This window comes from Pan paniscus, chromosome 18 (genome assembly GCF_029289425.2).
Source record: "Pan paniscus chromosome 18, NHGRI_mPanPan1-v2.0_pri, whole genome shotgun sequence".
Classification (NCBI taxonomy): Eukaryota; Metazoa; Chordata; class Mammalia; order Primates; family Hominidae; genus Pan; species Pan paniscus.
In genome coordinates this window covers 19,412,392-19,432,754 of record NC_073267.2, presented here as the reverse complement: position 1 = coordinate 19,432,754, position 20,363 = coordinate 19,412,392, and the positions used below count along the sequence as shown (strand labels likewise).

General features: G+C 46.4%; 1 protein-coding gene across 28 annotated transcripts in view; it reads left to right on the top strand.

Moving 5' to 3' along the window:
• The window catches only part of LOC129394133 (nuclear pore complex-interacting protein family member A9-like), an 89,369-nt gene extending 71,193 nt beyond the window's left edge, over positions 1-18,176 (top strand). For 18 of the 28 annotated variants that reach the window (XM_063598442.1, XM_063598437.1, XM_063598438.1 and 15 more), the window contains 6 exons: positions 8,044-8,172; positions 11,828-11,927; positions 12,091-12,235; positions 15,191-15,298; positions 16,312-16,372; positions 16,482-18,176. In XM_063598442.1, the coding sequence (XP_063454512.1) occupies positions 8,044-8,172; positions 11,828-11,927; positions 12,091-12,235; positions 15,191-15,298; positions 16,312-16,372; positions 16,482-16,772 (834 nt within the window). In that variant the 3' untranslated portion in view covers positions 16,773-18,176. Of the gene's footprint in view, positions 1-1,389; positions 1,584-3,604; positions 3,738-3,796; positions 3,883-4,444; positions 4,622-8,043; positions 8,173-11,827; positions 11,928-12,090; positions 12,236-15,190; positions 15,299-16,311; positions 16,373-16,481 lie in introns of those variants that run through there. The other 10 variants (XM_063598457.1, XM_063598459.1, XM_063598460.1 and 7 more) reach the window with 6 other exon arrangements.
• The last annotated feature ends 2,187 nt before the right edge of the window (positions 18,177-20,363 follow it).

The following is a 20,363-nucleotide window of genomic DNA, read 5'->3' as shown; positions in this document are numbered from 1 at the left end:
ACTGCACTGCGTCTCATGATGCAGAGAAAGCCCCAGAGAATCTCTTAGAACTGCCCTCCAAGAGAATCAATGAAAAGTGTGTCTGGGCAGGGTAATTTTGAATGACATCATTCAAAGTGCATGTTCCCACTTGCAACTGGAGAGAGATCAGTATGTCAAAAGTCTGTACTTGGTAAGAATTTGGCTGCTAAGTTGTGCCATAATTTGTCTTTTGAGCCTTTTTTCCTTTGGGTAAGTTGAGCTCTACATTTTGTCTTGCCATTCATGACAGTAAAAATGTGGTCGTCTGGGGGCTGAACCTCCTTCTGAACAATGATCCAAGATAAAAGTACTAATACCACAATGCTTTTTTATATTCAAGGGAAGAGGAAGTATGTTTCAGTTTTACCGCCTAGATAATTACACGTCATTTGGCACTGCCTTTCAAGATATGTAGAAAACAGAAAATATATGAGTTATGAAGATATCTAGGCACATTTAACATTCTCTGTGCCACTTAGTCCTGAACAGAGAATTTTCGGTATAAATTGGAGGAAGCTTTTTTTTTTTTTTTTTTTTCTTTTCTCACCCCCAAGACGTGTCTCCCTCTGTTGCCCAGGCTGGAGTATAATGGTGTGAGCTCGGCTCACTGCAACCTCCACCTCCTGGCTTCAAGTGATTCCCCTGCCTCAGCCTCTCAAGTAGCTGGGATTACAGGTGCCCACCACCATGCCCAGCTAATTTTTGTATTTTTAGTAGAGTCGGGGTTTTACCATGTTGGCCAGGCTAGTCTCAAAACCCGACCTCAAATGATCCACCCGCCTCAGCCTCCCAAAGTGCTGGGATTACAAGCGTGAGCCACCACGTGAGCCAGGGGAAGTTTTTAAATTTACCACTTTTTAACAATTCCATTTAGGAAAGTTCAGTTGAGCTGTTGGACTTGGACAACTTTGCACCTCTCATCTTTGTCCTTGTCATCTAGTCATCTGTACCATTACCTCCTAAGCAGGGACATCATGGGTGCCATGAAGCATTCATGCGTGATGGCATTTCTTTGCTTCTCATTTCTTCGTGTGTTTGACATTTCTCCTAGCTCCAAACTGGGCCAGCTGCCTTTCCTATGAAATCTAGCAGTAGCTGTGGGATAGACGTGGTTGCTCTTTTCATCTTTTTAGATTACCCGTTGCTTCTCTCGAAATCCTAGTACATGATTTTTTTTTTGATCCTATGTGCAGAAATCAGGAAAAAACAAATTCTACAAAGAATTTGAAAGATATTATTTCAGGCCAGGTGTGGTGGCTCATGCCTGTAATCCCAGCACTTTGGGAGGCTGAGGCAGGTGGATCACTTGAGGTCAGGAGTTCAAGACCAGATGGGCCAACATAGTGAAATCCCATCCCTACTAAAAAGACAAAAATTAGCCAGGCATGGTAGCAGGCACCTGTAATCCCAGCTACTTGGGAGGCCGAGGCACAAGAATCGCTTGAATCTGGGAGGTGGAGGTTGCCGTGAGCCACGGTAGCGCCACTGCACTTCAGCATGGTTGAGTGACACTCCGTCTCAAGAAAAAAGTCATTTCAATGACTACCTCAGGAGATTCATAGGTATCTGACCCACATCTGAGATGGGATTTGCATTGCATTTTAGCTATGATGAGAACAAATATTTAATATCTTCGAAGATTAAAAGCATACTGTGATAATATGGAAATCTTGGTGGGAATTCAGTCATTAGTGAGAATGTTTTGCGTTAAGTTCAAACCAGCCTCAACGAAGCTGATGTGAGGGAAGGGAAAGTGAACTCTGAGTAGAGCAGGGACAGAAGAAAGATGCTCCAGTGCAGATCAGGAAGGAGCAGGGGGTGAAATGTTACAAATTCTAGAACTCAGAGAGCTGAAGGTAATTACTTCCTTTTCAGGTTGTGAAACATGTTAACCTGTGGTAAAATACTTACAAGATGATAATTACCATCTAACCGTGTTGAAGTGTGCAGTTCAGTTGTGTTAAGTATATTCATGTCATTTTTTTTTTTTTTTTTTTTTTTTGAGATGGAGTCTCACTCTGTCACCAGGCTGGAGTGCAGTGGTGGGATCTTGGCTCACTGCAACCTCTGCCTCCTGGGTTCAAGCAGTTCTCCTGCCTCAGCCTCCCGAGTAGCTGGGACTACAGGCGTGCGCCACCATGCTCAGCTAATTTTTGTATTTTTAGTAGAGACAGGGTTTCACCATGTTGGTCAGGCTGGTCTTGAACTCCTAACCTCGTGATCCGCCTGCCTCAGCCTCCCAAAGTGCTGGGATTACAGGCGTGAGCCACCATGCCCAGCCAAATCTAGGGCTGGAACATGGCTGCAGCATATAAATAGAATTGAATTCCATCGTTTTGTTAACCCTGTTTTTTGTTTGTTTGTAGTTGTTGCTGTTTTTGAGACAGAGTCTCGCTCTGTCGCCTAGGCTGGAGTGCAGTGGTGCAATCTCGGCTCACGGCAGACTCTGCCTCCCGGGTTCAAACTATTCTCCTGCCTCAGCCTCCCAAGTAGGTGGGACTACAGGCGCCTACCACCACACCCGGCTAATTTTTGTATTTTATTAGAGACAGGGTTTCACCATATTGGCCAGGCTGGTCTGGAACTCCTGACCTTGTGATCCGCCCACCTCGGCCTCCCAAAGTGCTGGGATTACAGGCGTGAGCCACCACACCCAGCCCCTGTTTTGTTTTTGTTTTGCTTGTTTCTTAGGGTTGTTTTTCTATTTATGGTAAAGGCATTGGCTTTCCATTTGTAGCATCAATCGAATATTTCCTGTTAACAATAACCTTATGTCATAGTAAATGGTAAAGGGATTTAAAGCAGTGGTTTTCAGCTGCCAGAGGCCTGAGTGAGTTTGGGCACACTCTGTGTGATCGGGCAGAAGGCCTGTGGGAAGTTTAGCCGAGGACAGGGCCAGGAAAGGTGATGGACAGTGGGGGTCTGTCCTGGTCACCAGGCCCCTGGGTCCTGCCCACCTGCTTGGAGCTCCCCACCCATCACACATGATGCTGCCAAGCCCTCTGGGTATTGTGGGCAAATACCTTAGGAGAGAAGCTGATGAACTTTGTTTCTTGAAATGCACAGATTCCTTGGACATCCCTGAGAGATCAATCATGAAAGTCAACTTGGTTTTCTCCCCCTCATTTGGGTTCAGAATTTAAAGTCCACACACACAGGCAGTAAGATGATATAGATAAGGACATCATCACTCGGTTTCGGATGTTAAAATGTCTAGGTGGGTTAGGGGTGATTTGAGATCACACAACCTTGTGGCACAAAGAGGAATTCCCAGGCCAGAGGGAGACATTTTATTGCCATGTTATGATCTTATCATTGAGTTGAAAGGCAATCTTGTTTCATTTTGGATTCTTTCTTATGTTTATGTCTTATAAGGGCACTTTGAATTTCCAAGCAAATAATAATTTTGAATTAGCTTTTAATCATTGACTTCTAGCACAGTTATATGATCAGAAACATGCTGTGTGATTGGATTGCTCTCAAACATATTGAGATTTGCTGGAACAAAATAAGTCAGGTTAATTTTTGTAAATGTACCACGCATGCTTAAAATGAATGTATGTACATTTGTTCCTGAGATACAGGTTGATGGGCGGATGGCTACATGGATGTGATGGAGATGGTTTACTATCGGGACCTTCCGCATCCTGCTGATGTTTTGTTGCTTAGGATATGAATGGCTGCGCGGAGGCTGTAAACCCTGGCACTCTGCTTGGGTATGAGGTTCTTCCTGCCATCCTGCCATCATTTGTTTTTTATGTTTTGTCGCCAAAAGTGACCTTGAGGAACCCTGGGAGCTCAGGAAGGAAGGAGCGCCCAGAAGCAGGGACAGGGAGCTGGTTGGGGAGGACCAGAAATCAGGTTTGTGAAGGTTCCAGAGAGGACCTGGCCTTGGGAGGAGCGTGGGGGACTGAGATGGGGGAGGGGTCATTGGAATGATGCGGGCGCTACTTGGAATGTCCATTGTGAGGCACCACCGGGGTCATCAGGGATTGGTGGAGAGGGAGTATGAAGCCCCAGGGTTGCTAAGGGAGGGCCCAGACCGAAGAAGGTTTGGTGGAAAGCAGAACCTTAGTCTCCCTCTAATTGCTCCTAAGCCTCACGCTCCCTTGCCCCGCGTGTCCTGTTGCTTCCCTGATCTTCTCCGTGACCTGCAGCTAAGCCTTCCACCAGCGCTTGAGTACTTAATTTGAACCAGATCCTTTCCCAGACCCTTTCTTCTTCTCCTCCTCCTCCTCCACCTCCTCCAGGTGCCCAACAGCCCCCTTCTCCTCCTTTCCCTTCCCTTACTTCCCCCCTTCCCCTCCCCTTCCCCTTCCCCTCCCCCTCCCCTCCCCCTCCCCAACTCAGATCCGGCCCGGTCCCAGTCCCCTTCCCTCCCCCCTGCCCTAAGCCACCTCCACCTCTGTCCTGGCCGCCTCAGGGCGCCTGAAAGGACCAGGACATGCGGGTGCGGTGGCTGCTCTTTTGGCTCCTCTTTTGGCTCCTGCTGGCATTTATCAGCCATCAGTCCACCTGTGTGAGTGGACGGGTGCTGTGGCTGCTCTTTCGGCTCCTCTTTTGGCTCCTGCTGGGATTTATCAGCCATCAGTCCACCTGTGTGAGTAGACGCTGGACCCGCGGGGTTTCTTCCTTTTTACTGGGCTGTGTCACGCGGCATGAAATGACACAGCTCAGGCCTGTAATCCCAGCACTTTAGGGGGCCGAGGTGGGCAGATCACTTGAGTCCAGGAGTTGAAGACTAGCCAGGGCATCATAGCAAAACCCCATCTCTACAAAAAATTCCAAAAAAGATTAGTCGGGCCTGGTGGTGCGTACCTGTTATCCCAGTTACTGGAGAGGCTGAGGTGGGAGGATCGCTTGGGCCCAGGAGCTGGCCGTTGCAGTGAGCCGAGATGGCCCCGCTGCACTCTTGTCTCTAACAAACAAAACGGACCAAAACGAAGTGAAATGTCATTTGATTTGTGTCATCTGGTTTGATGACTTTTTTTTTTTTTTTTTTTTTTTTTAAGACAGAGCTGGAGTGCAGTGGCAAGATCTCGGCTCACTGCAACTTCCGCTTCCGAGGTTCAAGCAATTGTCCTGCCTCAGCCTCCTGAGTAGCTCTGATTACAACGCCTGGCTAATTTCTGTATTTGTAGTACAGACGGGGTTTCACCATGTTCGCCAGGATAGTCTCCATCTCTTGACCTCGTGATCCGCCTGCCTCGGCCTCCCAGTACTGGGATTACAGGCGTGAGCCACCGCGCCTGGCCAAACCATATAACCTTAAGTGTAAGTTTACTAACTTTGGAAAGTACATACACCAGCATAAACCAACCCCCTTTCAAGATCTACATTATTTTATTTATTTATTTATTTATTTTTGAGACAGTTTCTCCCTTGTTGCCGAGGCTGGAGTGCAATGGGGCAATATCAGCTCACCGCAACCTCTGCTTCCCAGATTCGAGCGATTCTCCTGCCTCAGCCTCCCGAGTGGCTGGGATTACAGACATGTGCCACCACTCCCAGCTAATTTTGTATTTTTAGTAGAGATAGGGTTTCTCCATGTTGGTCAGGCTGGTTTTGAACTCCCGACCTCAGGTGATCCGCCCGCCTCGGCCTCCCAAAGCATTGGGATTACAGGCATGAACCACCGTGCCCAGCCAAGATCTACACTATTATGTCACCCCAGAAAGTGAACTCTCACTCTTCCCAGCCAGTCTCTTTCTTATCCTAGGTTAGCTTGCTTATTCTGGAATTTCGTGTATACAGATGCATGCCATGCCATAGGTACTCTTTTGTGTCTGCTTTATTCTGCTCAACACCATGTTTCTGAAATCATGACCATTGTTGTATGGTTCTCGAAGTCCATCATTTCCATTTCAGACTCAGCATATGCTGAGTTCAACCTGTTGAAGGGCTATCTCTGTTTAATTCACCATCTTGAAAGAAACATTTAAAATTGAGATGTTTTCAAGAATATATAGTTAAATCCTGAGGAATCGATGTAGAAATGTTATCGTCTTCACTCACATAAGAGTCTAATGGAATTAATGTCAACAATCTTAGAGAAATCCCACACTATTCATGCCATTTTCATCATCTCCACCTTGGTAATTTTTTTTTTTTGAGACAGAGTCTCGCTCTGTCACCCAGGCTGAAGTGCAGTGGTGCGATCTCGGCTCACTGCAACCTCTGCCTCCCGGGTTCAAGTGATTCTTCTGCCTCAGCCTCCCAAGTAGCTGGAACTATAGGCGGGTGCCACCATGCCCTGCTAATTTTTTGTATTTTTAGTAGAGATTGGTTTCACCGTGTTAGCTAGGATGGTCTCAATCTCCTGATCTCGCGGTCCACCCACCTCGGCTTCCCAAAGTGCTGGGATTGCAGGCGTGAGCCACCACGCCCGGCCCACCTTGTTAATTTTTAAGCACTAAAATTCGATACTTATTTGTGAATGAAGTAATCTCTTCATTGTATTTTTTTTTCTTTACTTATGCTGAGCTATAAATGACAAAGATTCATATAATCCAAGAGAGAAGTATTATTTAGAGGGATTCTTTTACCATGTGATATATAATAAATGCATCCAACGTTATACATCAATTTAAAAAACAAGTAAATAACTAAAGAAAAGATTACTACTGGCCAGGTGCAGTGGCTCACACTTGTATTCCCAGCACTTTGGGAGGCCGAGGCAGGTGGATCATGAGGTCAGGAGTTGGAGACCAGCCTGGCCAAGATGGTGAAACCCTGTTTCTACTAAAAATACAAAAATTAGCCGAGCGTGGTGGCAGGCGCCTGTAATCCCAGTTACTCAGTAGCTGAGGCAGGAGAATCGCTTGAACCCGGGAGGCGGAGGTTGCAGTGAGCTGAGATCATGCCACTGCAATCTAGCCTGGGTGACAGAGCAAGACTTTGTCTCAAAACAAAAAGAAAAGGAAAGATAAGATAATTACTTTATACTTAGCTTGTCTTAGCCATGAGTGACGGGCTGCATGTGGCCCAGGACAGTTTTGAATGCAGTTCAACACAAATTTGTAAACTTTCTTAAAACATTAGGAGATTTTGGCCAGGTACAGTGGCTCATGCCTGTAATCCCAGCACTTTGGGAGGCTGAGGCGGGCAGATTACCTGAGGTCAGGAGTTTGAGACCACCCTGGCCAACATGGCAAAACCCCATCTCCACAAAAAATAAAAAAATTTGCTGAGTGCACTGTCAGGCACCTGTACTCCCAGCTACTCAGGAGGCTGAGGCAGGAGAATCACTTGAACCTGAGAGGCAGAGGTTGCAGTGAGCCGAGAGCACACCACTGCACTCCAGCCTGGGTGACAGAGTGAGACCCCATCTCAAAAAGAAACAACAAACAAAAACAAAAACAAAAACAATGGCCGGGCACGGTGGCTCACACCTGTAATCCCAGCACTTTGGGAGGCCGAGGCAGGCAGATCGCCTGTCGGGAGTTCAAGGCCAGACTGGCCAACATGGTGAAACCTCATCTCTACTAAAAATACAAAAATTAGTCGGGCATGGTGGCAGAGACCTGTAATCTCAGCTGCTCGGGAGGCTGAGGGAGGAGAATGGCTTGAGCCCAGGAGCTGGAGGTTGCAGTGAGCTGAGATTGCACCACTGCACTCCAGCCTGGGCGACTGAGTGGAGCGGAACTCTGTCTCAAAAAAAAAAAAAAAGAGGTTTTTTTTAGATCATCAGCTGTTGTTAGTGTTAGTGTATGTTATGTGTGGCTCAAGACAACTTTGCTTCTTTTAATATAGGCAGGGAAGTCAAAAGATTGGATATCCCTGCTTTATACCAAGAAAGACAACACCCCACATTTGCAATGCCTAAAAACACTACCAGCCATCTGAAAAACATGAGACTTCTCTAACTTCTGTTCTTTTTTGTAGCAGTGGAATCCCACGGTGATATCTGAGGGATGTGGTTACCTTTTGGAGGAGGTTGACGGTTTCTAAGGATGATTCTTTCTGAGTGAAATATTGTCAGTGTCATTGACCTTTTCATTATTTCAACTATTATTATTCCAGGTTATCAATACTCTGGCTGACCTTCGTCATCGTGGGACTGACTTTGGTGGAAGTCTTTGGTTACTTATCATTACTGTGTTTCTGAGAAGTTATAAATTTGCCATCTCCCTCCGCACAAGTTACCTTTCTGTGAGTATACTAACTTTCTGTAGAGGTATACTTGTAATCACAAATAAGAATAAGTTACATGAAACAATTCACGTTTCTGGACTTCATTATGAATATGTGGTTTTACCCCAAAAATCAGGGAAATGATTTATTAGCATAAGAATTATGAAAATATCTGCCATTTACATTATGAAAATTAAATAGGTCGGTGTTTAATAGAATGTCAACAGAGCTTTTGGTCAAAAATAAGTTTTTTTAACCTTTGTGCTATTTGTCACAAATGGAGTATGAGGTTTCGTCACTTAAATAGGAAAGTCTTTCTAAACTCTTCTGCTTTATAGTTCTATCGTATGGGTGGAAGGAAAGCTTCCAATCTCCTCTCTGAAGATTCACTGCAGAAATGAGCTGACAACAGACAGCTTAACAGGAAAAGAAAAACATAGAACAGGCATAAACATGGGAACCAGCTGAAAAATGAGACTGCTAGAAGGGCTGGATGGTTGATGCTTAAAGAGCACCCTCTTCTGAGGGGAGAGGGAGATAGATGGAGATGTAGGCCATTTAGAGGGGCAGCAAATGATTTTTAGGGGAAATGAAAGAGCCCAAGGAACAAACAGTTGGCCTGAGACAAAGTTCCTCTGAGGTCATAGGGACGAGGTGACAAACTGCCGGAAGGTGAAGGGCAGAACTGCACTGCGTCTCATGATGCAGAGAAAGCCCCAGAGAATCTCTTAGAACTGCCCTCCAAGAGAATCAATGAAAAGTGTGTCTGGGCAGGGTAATTTTGAATGACATCATTCAAAGTGCATGTTCCCACTTGCAACTGGAGAGAGATCAGTATGTCAAAAGTCTGTACTTGGTAAGAATTTGGCTGCTAAGTTGTGCCATAATTTGTCTTTTGAGCCTTTTTTCCTTTGGGGAAGTTGAGCTCTACATTTTGTCTTGCCATTCATGACAGTAAAAATGTGGTCGTCTGGGGGCTGAACCTCCTTCTGAACAATGATCCAAGATAAAAGTACTAATACCACAATGCTTTTTTATATTCAAGGGAAGAGGAAGTATGTTTCAGTTTTACCGCCTAGATAATTACACGTCATTTGGCACTGCCTTTCAAGATATGTAGAAAACAGAAAATATATGAGTTATGAAGATATCTAGGCACATTTAACATTCTCTGTGCCACTTAGTCCTGAACAGAGAATTTTCGGTATAAATTGGAGGAAGCTTTTTTTTTTTTTTTTTTTTTTCTTTTCTCAGTCCCAAGACGTGTCTCCCTCTGTTGCCCAGGCTGGAGTATAATGGTGTGAGCTCGGCTCACTGCAACCTCCACCTCCTGGCTTCAAGTGATTCCCCTGCCTCAGCCTCTCAAGTAGCTGGGATTACAGGTGCCCACCACCATGCCCAGCTAATTTTTGTATTTTTAGTAGAGTCGGGGTTTTACCATGTTGGCCAGGCTAGTCTCAAAACCCGACCTCAAATGATCCACCCGCCTCAGCCTCCCAAAGTGCTGGGATTACAAGCGTGAGCCACCACGTGAGCCAGGGGAAGTTTTTAAATTTACCACTTTTTAACAATTCCATTTAGGAAAGTTCAGTTGAGCTGTTGGACTTGGACAACTTTGCACCTCTCATCTTTGTCCTTGTCATCTAGTCATCTGTACCATTACCTCCTAAGCAGGGACATCATGGGTGCCATGAAGCATTCATGCGTGATGGCATTTCTTTGCTTGTCATTTCTTCATGTGTTTGACATTTCTCCTAGCTCCAAAGTGGACCAGCTACCTTTCCTATGAAATCTAGCAGTAGCTGTGGGATAGATGTGGTTGCGCTTTTCATCTTTTTAGATTACCTGTTGCTTCTCTCGAAATCGTAGTACATGATTTTTTTTGATCCTATGTGCAGAAATCAGGAAAAAACAAATTCTACAAAGAATTTGAAAGATATTATTTCAGGCCAGGTGTGGTGGCTCATGCCTGTAATCCCAGCACTTTGGGAGGCTGAGGCAGGTGGATCACTTGAGGTCAGGAGTTCAAGACCAGATGGGCCAACATGGTGAAACCCCATCTCTACTAAAAAGACAAAAATTAGCCAGGCATGGCAGCGGGCACCTGTAATCCCAGCTACTTGGGAGGCCGAGGCACAAGAATCGTTTGAATCTGGGAGGTGGAGGTTGCCGTGAGCCACGGTAGCGCCACTGCACTTCAGCATGGTTGAGTGACACTCCGTCTCAAGAAAAAAGTCATTTCAATGACTACCTCAGGAGATTCATAGGTATCTGACCCACATCTGAGATGGGATTTGCATTGCATTTTAGCTATGATGAGAACAAATATTTAATATCTTTGAAGATTAAAAGCATACTGTGATAATATGGAAATCTTGGTGGGAATTCAGTCATTAGTGAGAATGTTTTGCGTTAAGTTCAAACCAGCCTCATCGAAGCTGATGTGAGGGAAGGGAAAGTAAACTCTGAGTAGAGCAGGGACAGAAGGAAGATGCTCCAGTGCAGATCAGGAAGGAGCAGGGGGTGAAATGTTACAAATTCTAGAACTCAGAGAGCTGAAGGTAATTACTTCCTTTTCAAGTTGTGAAACATGTTAACCTGTGGTAAAATACTTACAAGATGATAATTACCATCTAACCGTGTTGAAGTGTGCAGTTCAGCTGTGTGAAGTATATTCATGTCATTTTTTTTTTTTTTTTTTTTTTGAGACGGAGTCTCACTCTGTCACCAGGCTGGAGTGCAGTGGTGGGATCTTGGCTCACTGCAACCTCTGCCTCCTGGGTTCAAGCAGTTCTCCTGCCTCAGCCTCCCGAGTAGCTGGGACTACAGGCGTGCATCACCATGCTCAGCTAATTTTTGTATTTTTAGTAGAGACGGGGTTTCACCATGTTGCCCAGGATGGTCTCCATCTCTTGACCCTGTGATTCACCCGCCTCGACCTCCCAAAGTGCTGGGATTACAGGCGTGAGCTACCGCAGCTGGCCTTTTTTTTTTTTTTTTTTTTTTTTTTTTTTTTTTTTTTTTTTGAGACAGAGTTTAAATTTTGTTGCCCAGGTTGGAGTGCAATGGCACAATCTCAGCTCACCACAACCTTTTCCTGCTGGGTTCAAGTGATTCTCCTACCTCAGCCTCCCGACTAGCTGGGATTACAGGCATGCACCACCATGCCTGGCTAATTTTGTATTTTTAGCAGAGGCAGCATTTCTCCATGTTGGTGAGGCTGGTCTCAAACTCCCGACCTCAGGTGATCCGCCTGCCTCGGCCTCCCAAAGTGCTGGGATTACAGGAGTGAGCCACCGTGCCAGCCTCATGTCATTCTTGTGTGTGTGTGTGTGTGTGTGTGTGTGTGTGTGTGTGTGTGTGTGAGTGTGACAGAGTCTCATTCTGTCGCTCAGGCTGGAGTGCAGTGGTGTGATCTCGGCTCACTGCAACCTCCGCCTGCCAGCTTCCAACGGTTTTGTGCCTCAGCCTCCCGAGTAGCTCGGATTACAGGCGCGCGCTGCCATGCCCGGCTAATTTTTGTATTTTTAGTAGCTACGGGGTTTCACCATCTTAGCCAGGCTGGTCTTGAACTCCTGACCCCGTGATCCACCTGCCTCGGCCTCCCAAAGTACTGGGATTATACGCATGAGCCAGCGTGCCCAGCCGTCATTCTTATATTATTATTTCCTAGGTGTCTTTCCTGAAGACTCTCTTCCCGTCTCAAAATGGACATGGTGGATCCACGGATGTACAGCAGAGAGCCAGGAGGTCCAACCACCGTAGACAGGAAGGTATGGCTCTGTTGGAGTCCCCATAGTGTGGAAATGAGTTTGCCCTGGAAAGGGAAAGAACAGCTTCTTGCCCTCAGGTTTCTCACCTTCTCCTCTCCTCACTCTGACCAAGGGCTGAGGTCCATTTGTATGCACACAAAGAAAAGAGTTTCTTCCTTTCTAGGAATTAAAATTGTCCTGGAAGCCATCTTTACTTTATGGAGACAGGTGAAAACCAAAGTTCCAGCTAAAATCCATAAGATGAAGGTGATAACAAAAGTCAACCGTCATGACAAAATCAATGGAAAGAGGAAGACCACCAAAGAACAGTAAGATGTGCCTTGACACAAATACTGTTGTATGAACCATGTGCCAATCAAAGTAGACAACTGTCCTTGAGAATATTTTCTACAATATTTGTGGCAAATTCAGTGGGTTCAAAATTGAGTTTGTCCTTTCTGCTTCATTAGTTTAAGATGTATAATTCCTTTCCCTTCCTACATTCTTGTTTGTAATTTTTTTGGGGGAAGAGGAGTTGCTAGTACTGGCATTGGTTTTCCTTTCTCTCTCTTTTTTTTTTTTTTTTTTCCTGAGATGGAGCTTTGCTCTTGTTGCCCAGGCTGTAGTGCAATGGCACAATGTCAGCTCACTGCCTTTTGGGTTCAAGCAATTCTCCTGCCTCAGCCTCCCAAGTAGCTGGGATTACAGGTGCCCACCACCACGCCGAGCTAATTTTTGTATTTTTCCTAGAGATGGGGTTTCACCATGTTGTCCAGGCTGGTCTCGAACTTCTGACCTCAGGTAATCCATCCGCCTCAGCCTCCCAAAGTGCTGGCATTAGAGGCGTGAGCCACCACACCCAGCCTTTTTTTTTTTTTTAATTTTGAGATAGAGTCTCGCTCTGTCACCCAGGCTGGAGTGCTATGGTTCAATCTTGGCTCACTGCAACCTCTGCCTCCCAGTTTGAAGCAATTCTGCCTCAGCTTCCCGAGTGGCTTGTATTACAGGTGTGTGCCGCCACATTCGGCCAATTTTTTTTTTTTTTTTTTTTTTTTTTTTTTTGAGACAGAGTCTCACTCTGTCACCCAGGCTAGAGTGCAGTGGCATGATCTTGGCTCACTGCAACCTCCGCCTCCCAGGTTCAAACGATTCTTATCCCTCAGCCTCTTGAGTAGCTGGGACTACAGGCATATGCCACCATGCCCGGATAATTTTTGTATTTTTAGTACAGGCGGGGTTTCACCATATTGGCCAAGCTGGTCTAGAACTCCTGACGTCATGATCCGCACACCTCGGCCTCCCAATGTGCTGGGATTACAGGTGTGAGCCACCGTGCCCAGCCCAATTTTTGTATTTTTAGTAGAGACAGGGGTTCACCATGTTGGCCAGGCTAGTCTTGAACTCCTGACCTCAGGTGATCTGCCTACCTCAGCCTCCCAGTGTGAGCCACCGCACCCAGCCTGGATTGTTGAATTCAATGCTTGGGTCACCTCCAGATTCATTTTCACAGTCTTTCATGTTTTGGTCATATGACATTGTATTTTGCTGCCATATGACTGATCTTTTTTTGTTAAATGTGAGATACTTGTTAAAAAATATTTAGCAATGAATTGAGGCCTAGTAGCATGTTATCTTGCTGCAGAAGAGATGGGAGTCTACTTCTGGGGGATGGTCAGGGGTCCTCCATACAGGCTGCAATTGAGGTCTTCGGTGCAGGCTCAGTCCCTACAAAGGCCAGGGTATTTCCTGTCCACCTCTATTCTGTTGCATGACCCTTCTGGGTCTCAACCAGAGCCAGTGGACTTCAGTATGGGTCGCTTTCATTGGCAGACCCTCAGTCCACTTGTTTTCCATCTAACCCCATGCATGTGTGCAAAAGCTGCTCTGCTTCTTTGCATCTCAGTAGTTCCTTCTGGAATTCAGCAATGAAACTCAGGGAAATGGGTTCCAAATGCGAGGCTGACTTTCGTCCTGGGTTTCCTTCTTCTCCGTCTTCACCTCGTGTCTGTTTACTGCCATGTTAGCAATTTGATGTATTCAGTCATGGGTTTCATATTCTGTTTGGTGTCCTCCATTGTTCTCATCGGAGATCAGAAGCTTCAGATGCACTTATGTCAACTCAAGAGTAGAATGCTTCCTTAGCTTCCCTCCAGAGTCAGGTTTTGTGTTTCTAGTTCCCAAGTGCACAGCAGGAGTAGTGATGTCCTCACTGGCTTCTCATTTGCATTAAACTGTGAGCTTCTGTAGCGTGGGGACAGGACCCTGCTCCCATTGCATTCTCAGCACCTCACCACACACTCCTTGTTGGAGGCCACTCCAGACAGCATGTGCTGAAGGATGCCCTGTGGTCAGAAACAAGTTCATTAACTTTCTCTTTGAAGTGTTTTCGTCCCTGATTCGTAGCGTTCTGGGAGTTTTACACATCCTTCCTATAAAACCAAGTATCAGGTGAGATCCTTAGGATCAGGACCATGAATCAAGTGGTGTGAGGGCAACACAGCAAACTTACCCTTTTTAGGCCCTTTCCTTTTTCTGCCCTCAATCTCTGTGAACTGAACCTTGTTAAAGTCAGTCAACACCAGGGTGGATGGTTTGCTGTTGTCACCTATTTTCAGGACATAACACCCTGACTTAGGAGCCATTCCAATCATTTCTAATTCAATAGATGCGCCCAGCATTCAGATTGCCTTTTCAGGATCTTTAAAGTCGATGACAAGAGTTCCAGTCCTGAATCATGGCAAAGTGCAGTAGTGAACTGCGGGGTTAATGACACCATATTCTGGAAGGATCTCTCTATGGCTGATGGTCTCAGTTCCGGCATCAGCCTCTGACTGAGAATCAGGTCTCACACAGGAGGAGTCAGATGAGGAGCAATCCTCTGCTTCCGATGGAGTTAGTTGTGATGAATTGGTGAGGTCTGGTTTTTCACACTGAACTAAAATGAGCTTTTGCTGTGTCAAGCACAAGACTGACCCCAGAGACACACATAGTGCACCTCATAGAAGCTTTTAATAGTCTTTATATTTACTAAAGAATAGGACTAACTATGGAACTATGAAGATGAGCTGGAAATGACAGGTGACTTGCCAGCAGGCCAGAGTGTGATTTTTTTTTGTCCCTCAATGGGAGGTGTCCATTCTTCCTTCAGTTGTGAGAATCAGTTGGTTCATTTATGGGAAGGTTGCAGGGGGGGATCTTTGAATCACAGCCTTCAGATGCCAGAAGGGCAGAGGGAATCCCACACGGGCTGGTGGATCATGTGTGTGCATTTCTCTCCCTTCTAGTCTGAGGAAACTAAGTACGAAAGGACGTGAGCATGCAGAAAAGGAGAGGCAGCTATCAGAGGCAGAGGAAAATGGGAAATTGGATATGAAAGAAATACAAACCTACAAGTGAGTTCAGAAACTGAACCCCACCCTCTTGGGAAACGCCCATTGGAGTGTTGTTTTTAACCTTTGTACAATGTTTAGACCCAGTAAATGCATAAATAGAAACAAATGGTCAGAAGACATATCGTGAGAGAGAGAGAGAGAGTTCACAAAACAGAAAACAAAGTACCTTAATATTTACCAGTGACCAAAAGATGTGAAGCAGCAAAACGTCTCCTGACCCCATTGCCAGCTAGAGTGTGTGGAAACTCAGTTCATACCAGCCATTCTAGGGGTGGGGTGAGTTGTTGTCATCCTTAGGAAAGTGTGTTGTTGTAGGATCAACCACATCCTTCAAAAGGACTATGCCTGTTTATAAGCCCAGCTGTTTCTGCCCTGTGAAACACGGTAAGGATATTAATACAAAGAGAATACAGCTTTACGATAAAAGATGCTCAATGAAGGATGAATTAGGGATCTACTGAGAATGGGGAAGGAAACTATCATCTCAGAAGTCAGCAGGCAATAAGCAAGAGGAGGAATCAATATAGCAACAGTTTGGATCAGACTGTACAGTTTTTTTGTTTTTGTTTTTGTTTTTCTGAGATGGAGTCTCGCTGTGTCACCCAGGCTGGAGTGCAATGACGTGATCTTGGCTCACTGCAACCTCCGCCTCCCAGGTTCAAGTGATTCCCCTGCCTCAGCCTCCCGAGTAGCTGGGATTACAGGTGCCTGCCACCACGCCCAGCTAATGTTTTGTATTTTTAGTAGAGACGGGGTTTCACCGTATTAGCCAGGATGGTCTCAATCTCCTGACCTCGTGATCCATCCGCCTCGCCCTCCCAGAGTGCTGGGATTACAGGCGTGAGCCACCGTGACCGGCTCAGACTGTACTCTTACAGCCATCTGAAATAAGTTTTCTAGGTAGAGATAGAGTGTGTAAGGGTACAGTTGTGAGGATAACAGAAACGTGGCAGATTATTTAAAATCATCCTGAAAGTGGTGCTTTATCTGATGAAAGTGATTGTAATCCATAGGGAACTGTTTGAACGTGTGCAAGCGTTGCGGCGGCGGGCAGAGGACTACTACAAATGCAAAGTAAGGAGCTTCCTCCCCGCAGCTGCAGGATAGTTCAGTGCTGATGCAGATGATGCCACGGCCCTTAGACTCTCTCAACATTCAATTTCTCATGTGTTGGCTTTTTCAGATCCCCTCTTCTGCAAGAAAGCCTCTTTGCAACTGGGTAAGTTTGCTTGTTTTCCTTGCTTTTGGACATAGTCTGCCAGGTCAGGACATGGATACATTTTTCTCCCTATGGCTCTGTGCTCAAGCCCTGCAGAGGGAGATGGCAGAGAGGAAGGCTGCCTACAAGCATCACAGTCCCATCCCTCTTGGTAACCGTGTTGTGCAAAAACACCTTCATCCCCACCCAGTGGGGCCCCGATCTAATATTCTAAGTGTCAGAGGTTCCGTATTTGTTATAGCAAATGGGCCCTGACTGTAAATTAGTGAAGAGTGAATGCAACTTATTACCCACAGGGACAATTCCAAATGAAGGCCTTAAATGATGCTCAGCTAAGCTGGTTCTTGTGTGGCCTCTGTACCTTCAAAAGCTGCCGAGTCCTATGATTACACGTGATGGGACTTGTACACTTGAAGTGAAACACAGTTTTAAAACTTGCTTTGCTTAGAATTCCCACCTCATTTTTGCATGGACAAAAGTATTCTTTATGTCCTAGTGCACTTACAATTTGGTATTACCTGGGAGTGAAAAGAAATATTACAGCCATGCCTAACTGACTTCTTGAGGTAAGATTGTTCTGTCAGAAAACCCTCTCCCAGTTCCCCTGCAGCTCTTCAGGAATCCACATCTCTCCAGAGCTCTTTGTTCTCATGGGTGGCACCTCCAGAGTGAAGAAGATTCTTTGTCAAGAAGGGAAACAGAGGGGAAATGAGAGGGTCCTGCAGGCAGAGCTGGAATCAACTTCCACTCTGCCTCTTGCAAGCTGTGTGACCCTGGGCACAATTTCTCCTTCCTCTGGAAACCTCTGTTTTCTTGGATTTGGAGCAGGGTGGTCACACTGACCTTGCAGAGTTCTGAGAATCAGAGACAGAACATAAAAGGCCTGGAAAACATTCTCCAAAAAGAAGCTGCAACATGTGTGGACAATGGGCTTTTCATGCCTCTCTTACTGTCTCTTACTGTCTGTTGACCTGGTGCAAGAAACATGCTCTGGTGATGGCTGTGAGGGAGGAATGAGGATAGACATAGACATTCCTGTGTCTCAAACATGCTTCTGTATTACTCCGTTATGACTCTGTCTTCCCTGGGGCAGGACCCCAGCCTGCCTACATTTGCAGACAGACACAGTGGCATGTGGAGACAACAGTGTGTCCCAGTGACTTTTCTTTACCCCCCAGCTGTCGGCAGTACTCAGTGGAAGGGTGATATTATGACACTGATACTGCTATTCTGAAACCTGGAGGATGGAAAGGTGCAAAAATCTATCACCAGCAACAGAAGGTGCAGACTGTGTTGGTGGCGGTAATTTTGTCCATCAAATGAATATGTGTGAAAACATTCCCTCCTTTGGCCCTACAGGTCAGAATGGCGGCAGCGGAGTATTGTCATTCTTCAGGATTGCCCCACTGGCCCTACCTCACAGCTGAAACTTTAAAAACCAGGATGTGCCGCCAGCCACCTCCTCCAACTCAACAACGTTCTATAAAGGATAACTCCCTGAGCCTCAAGACACCTCCCGAGTGTCCGCTCCCTCCCCTTCCACCCTCAGCGGATTATAATCTCAAGACACCTCCCGAGTGTCTCATAACTCCGCTTCCACCCTGAGCGGATGATAAGAAACTAACAAAGAATAAATAAATAATATAAAAATAAAATGAATACTGCAGTCCTTATGTTATTGCTTTGTTTCAATATCTGGTATGATTGCCTGAGGGACCTGAGGTTTTTAATCGTAGGGTTTTTTTTTAATCTTTAGAAGTGGTTGGTTATGTAAAATATTATTATTTGGTTTTTTTTTTTTGAGGCTGGATTTTGCTCTGTCACCCAGGCTGGAGTGCAGTGGCTCGATCACAGCTCACTGCAGCCTCAACCTCCTGGGCTTCAAGCAATCCTCCTGCCCCAGCCTCCCAAGTAGCTGGGATCACAGATGTGTGCCACCACGCCTGGCCAATGTTAAAAAATCCTTTAACTTTTTTGTAGAGATGCACTCGTGGACTCAAGCGATCCTCCTACTTGTCCCGACCACCAGCCTCTTTCTGATAAACATTTACACTGTTTATTATCTGATGCCATTTCTATCTTCTTCCTTGTCGTCCAGACATCAAAGAATTAGGTTTCTTCAGGGTTTTCTTTTTCAAGTGCTCAGTGTTAAAGATCACTCACATTAGGGCCACACACCACGGCTCATGCCTGTAATCCCAGCACTTTGGGAGCCCGAGGCGGGCAGAGCACTTGAGGTGGGGAGTTTGAGACCAGCCCAGCCAACTTGGTGAAACCCCACCTCTACTGAAAAAAATACAAAAATTAGCTGGGCGTGATGGTGCATGCCTGTAGTCCCAGCCACTTGGGAGGCTGAGGCATGAGAATCGCTTGAACCCAGGAGGCAGAGGTTGTAGTGAGCCGAGATCACATCAGCACACTCTAGCCTGGGTGACAGAGTGAGACTGACTCAAAAAATAAATATCACTTACATTAGATATACCCAAGGGGTGGTCTATAGAGAGTTGGAAGCAGTGGTTATTGCAACAGGGGCATGGAAGTCATCTGGCTATGCCAGGATGCCCAGGGGATACTCGGGGTGGGTGGCATGGTGGTGCTGGGACTCACCGCACAGGATGCTCTGATTGACGCACTGCCAGGAGTAGCGCTCTGTCTTGGGGCTGCAGCCGGCCGCCTCAGCTCGAGTGTAACAACAGTCGTGGCCATGGCAGCACCTGCGGATGTCACATGGGCAGGACAGCAGGTAGGTGAAGCTCTCTCCTGGCCCTCCTCTCTTGCCAGGACCATGGGTGACTGAAGACCCCCAGGGAGGCGCAGCATCCTCTTATCTATGATTTTTTTTTTTTTTTTTAAGAGACAGGGTCTTTCTCTGTCGCCCAGGCTGGACTGCAGAGGCACAATCATAGCTCACGGCAGCCTTGAACTCCTGGGCTCAAGCGATCCTCCCACTTTAGTGTCCCAATAGCTGAGACTACAGGAACACGCCAGCATGCCCGGCTGGTTTTTTAATTTGTATTTCCTTTGAGACAGCGTATCTCTCTGTTGCTCAGGCTGGAGTGCAATGGCTCAATCAGCTCACTTTAGCCTTGAACTCCCGGGCTCAAGTGATACTGCCACCTCAACCTCCCAAGTCTGCTACTACAGGAACACAAACTCCTTTTTAAAATTTTTTGTGGATATGGGGTCTCACTATATTGCCTAGGCTGGTCTCGAACTCCCAGGCTCAAGCAGTCCTCCTACCTCAGCCTCCCCAAATGCTGGGATTACAGGTGGGAGCTACTGTACACCTGGCCTTATCTAAGCTGTTTCCCTGAAAATCCCCGTCTTGGGTAATGATTCCATTGGCCCCACCATGCCCTGTCCTGCCTTCCTGGCTGTGCCCAAGCTTGGTCCCTGCCTGCCTGCCTGCCTCCCTCTCTGGGTCTCGAGCTCCTGTGACACATGACTCCTCTCTCTTCCTGGAGTGATCCAAGCCCTGCCACTTCCTGACTTTGCCCACACTGTACCCTCTGCCTGGGGCAACTTCATGTCTGCCCATTGTCCCTTAGGCCTCAGCCCAGGCACAAGCCCCTGCCTCCGGAGGTCATCCAGGCCTCACCAGGCTACACCCGCTCATAAAATTGGATTCCCTCCCTTCAGGGCAGGTTTATAATGAAATCCTCCTCAGAGGCCAGGTGCGGTGACACCCATCTGTAATCCCAGCACTTTGGGAGGCTGAGGTGGGAGGATCACTTGAGGCCAGGGGGTCGAGACCAGCCTGGGCAACATAAGAGAGACTCTTGTCTCTATAACAAATTTAAAAATTAGCTCACCAGGCCAGGCTCAGTGGCTCATGCCTGTAATCCC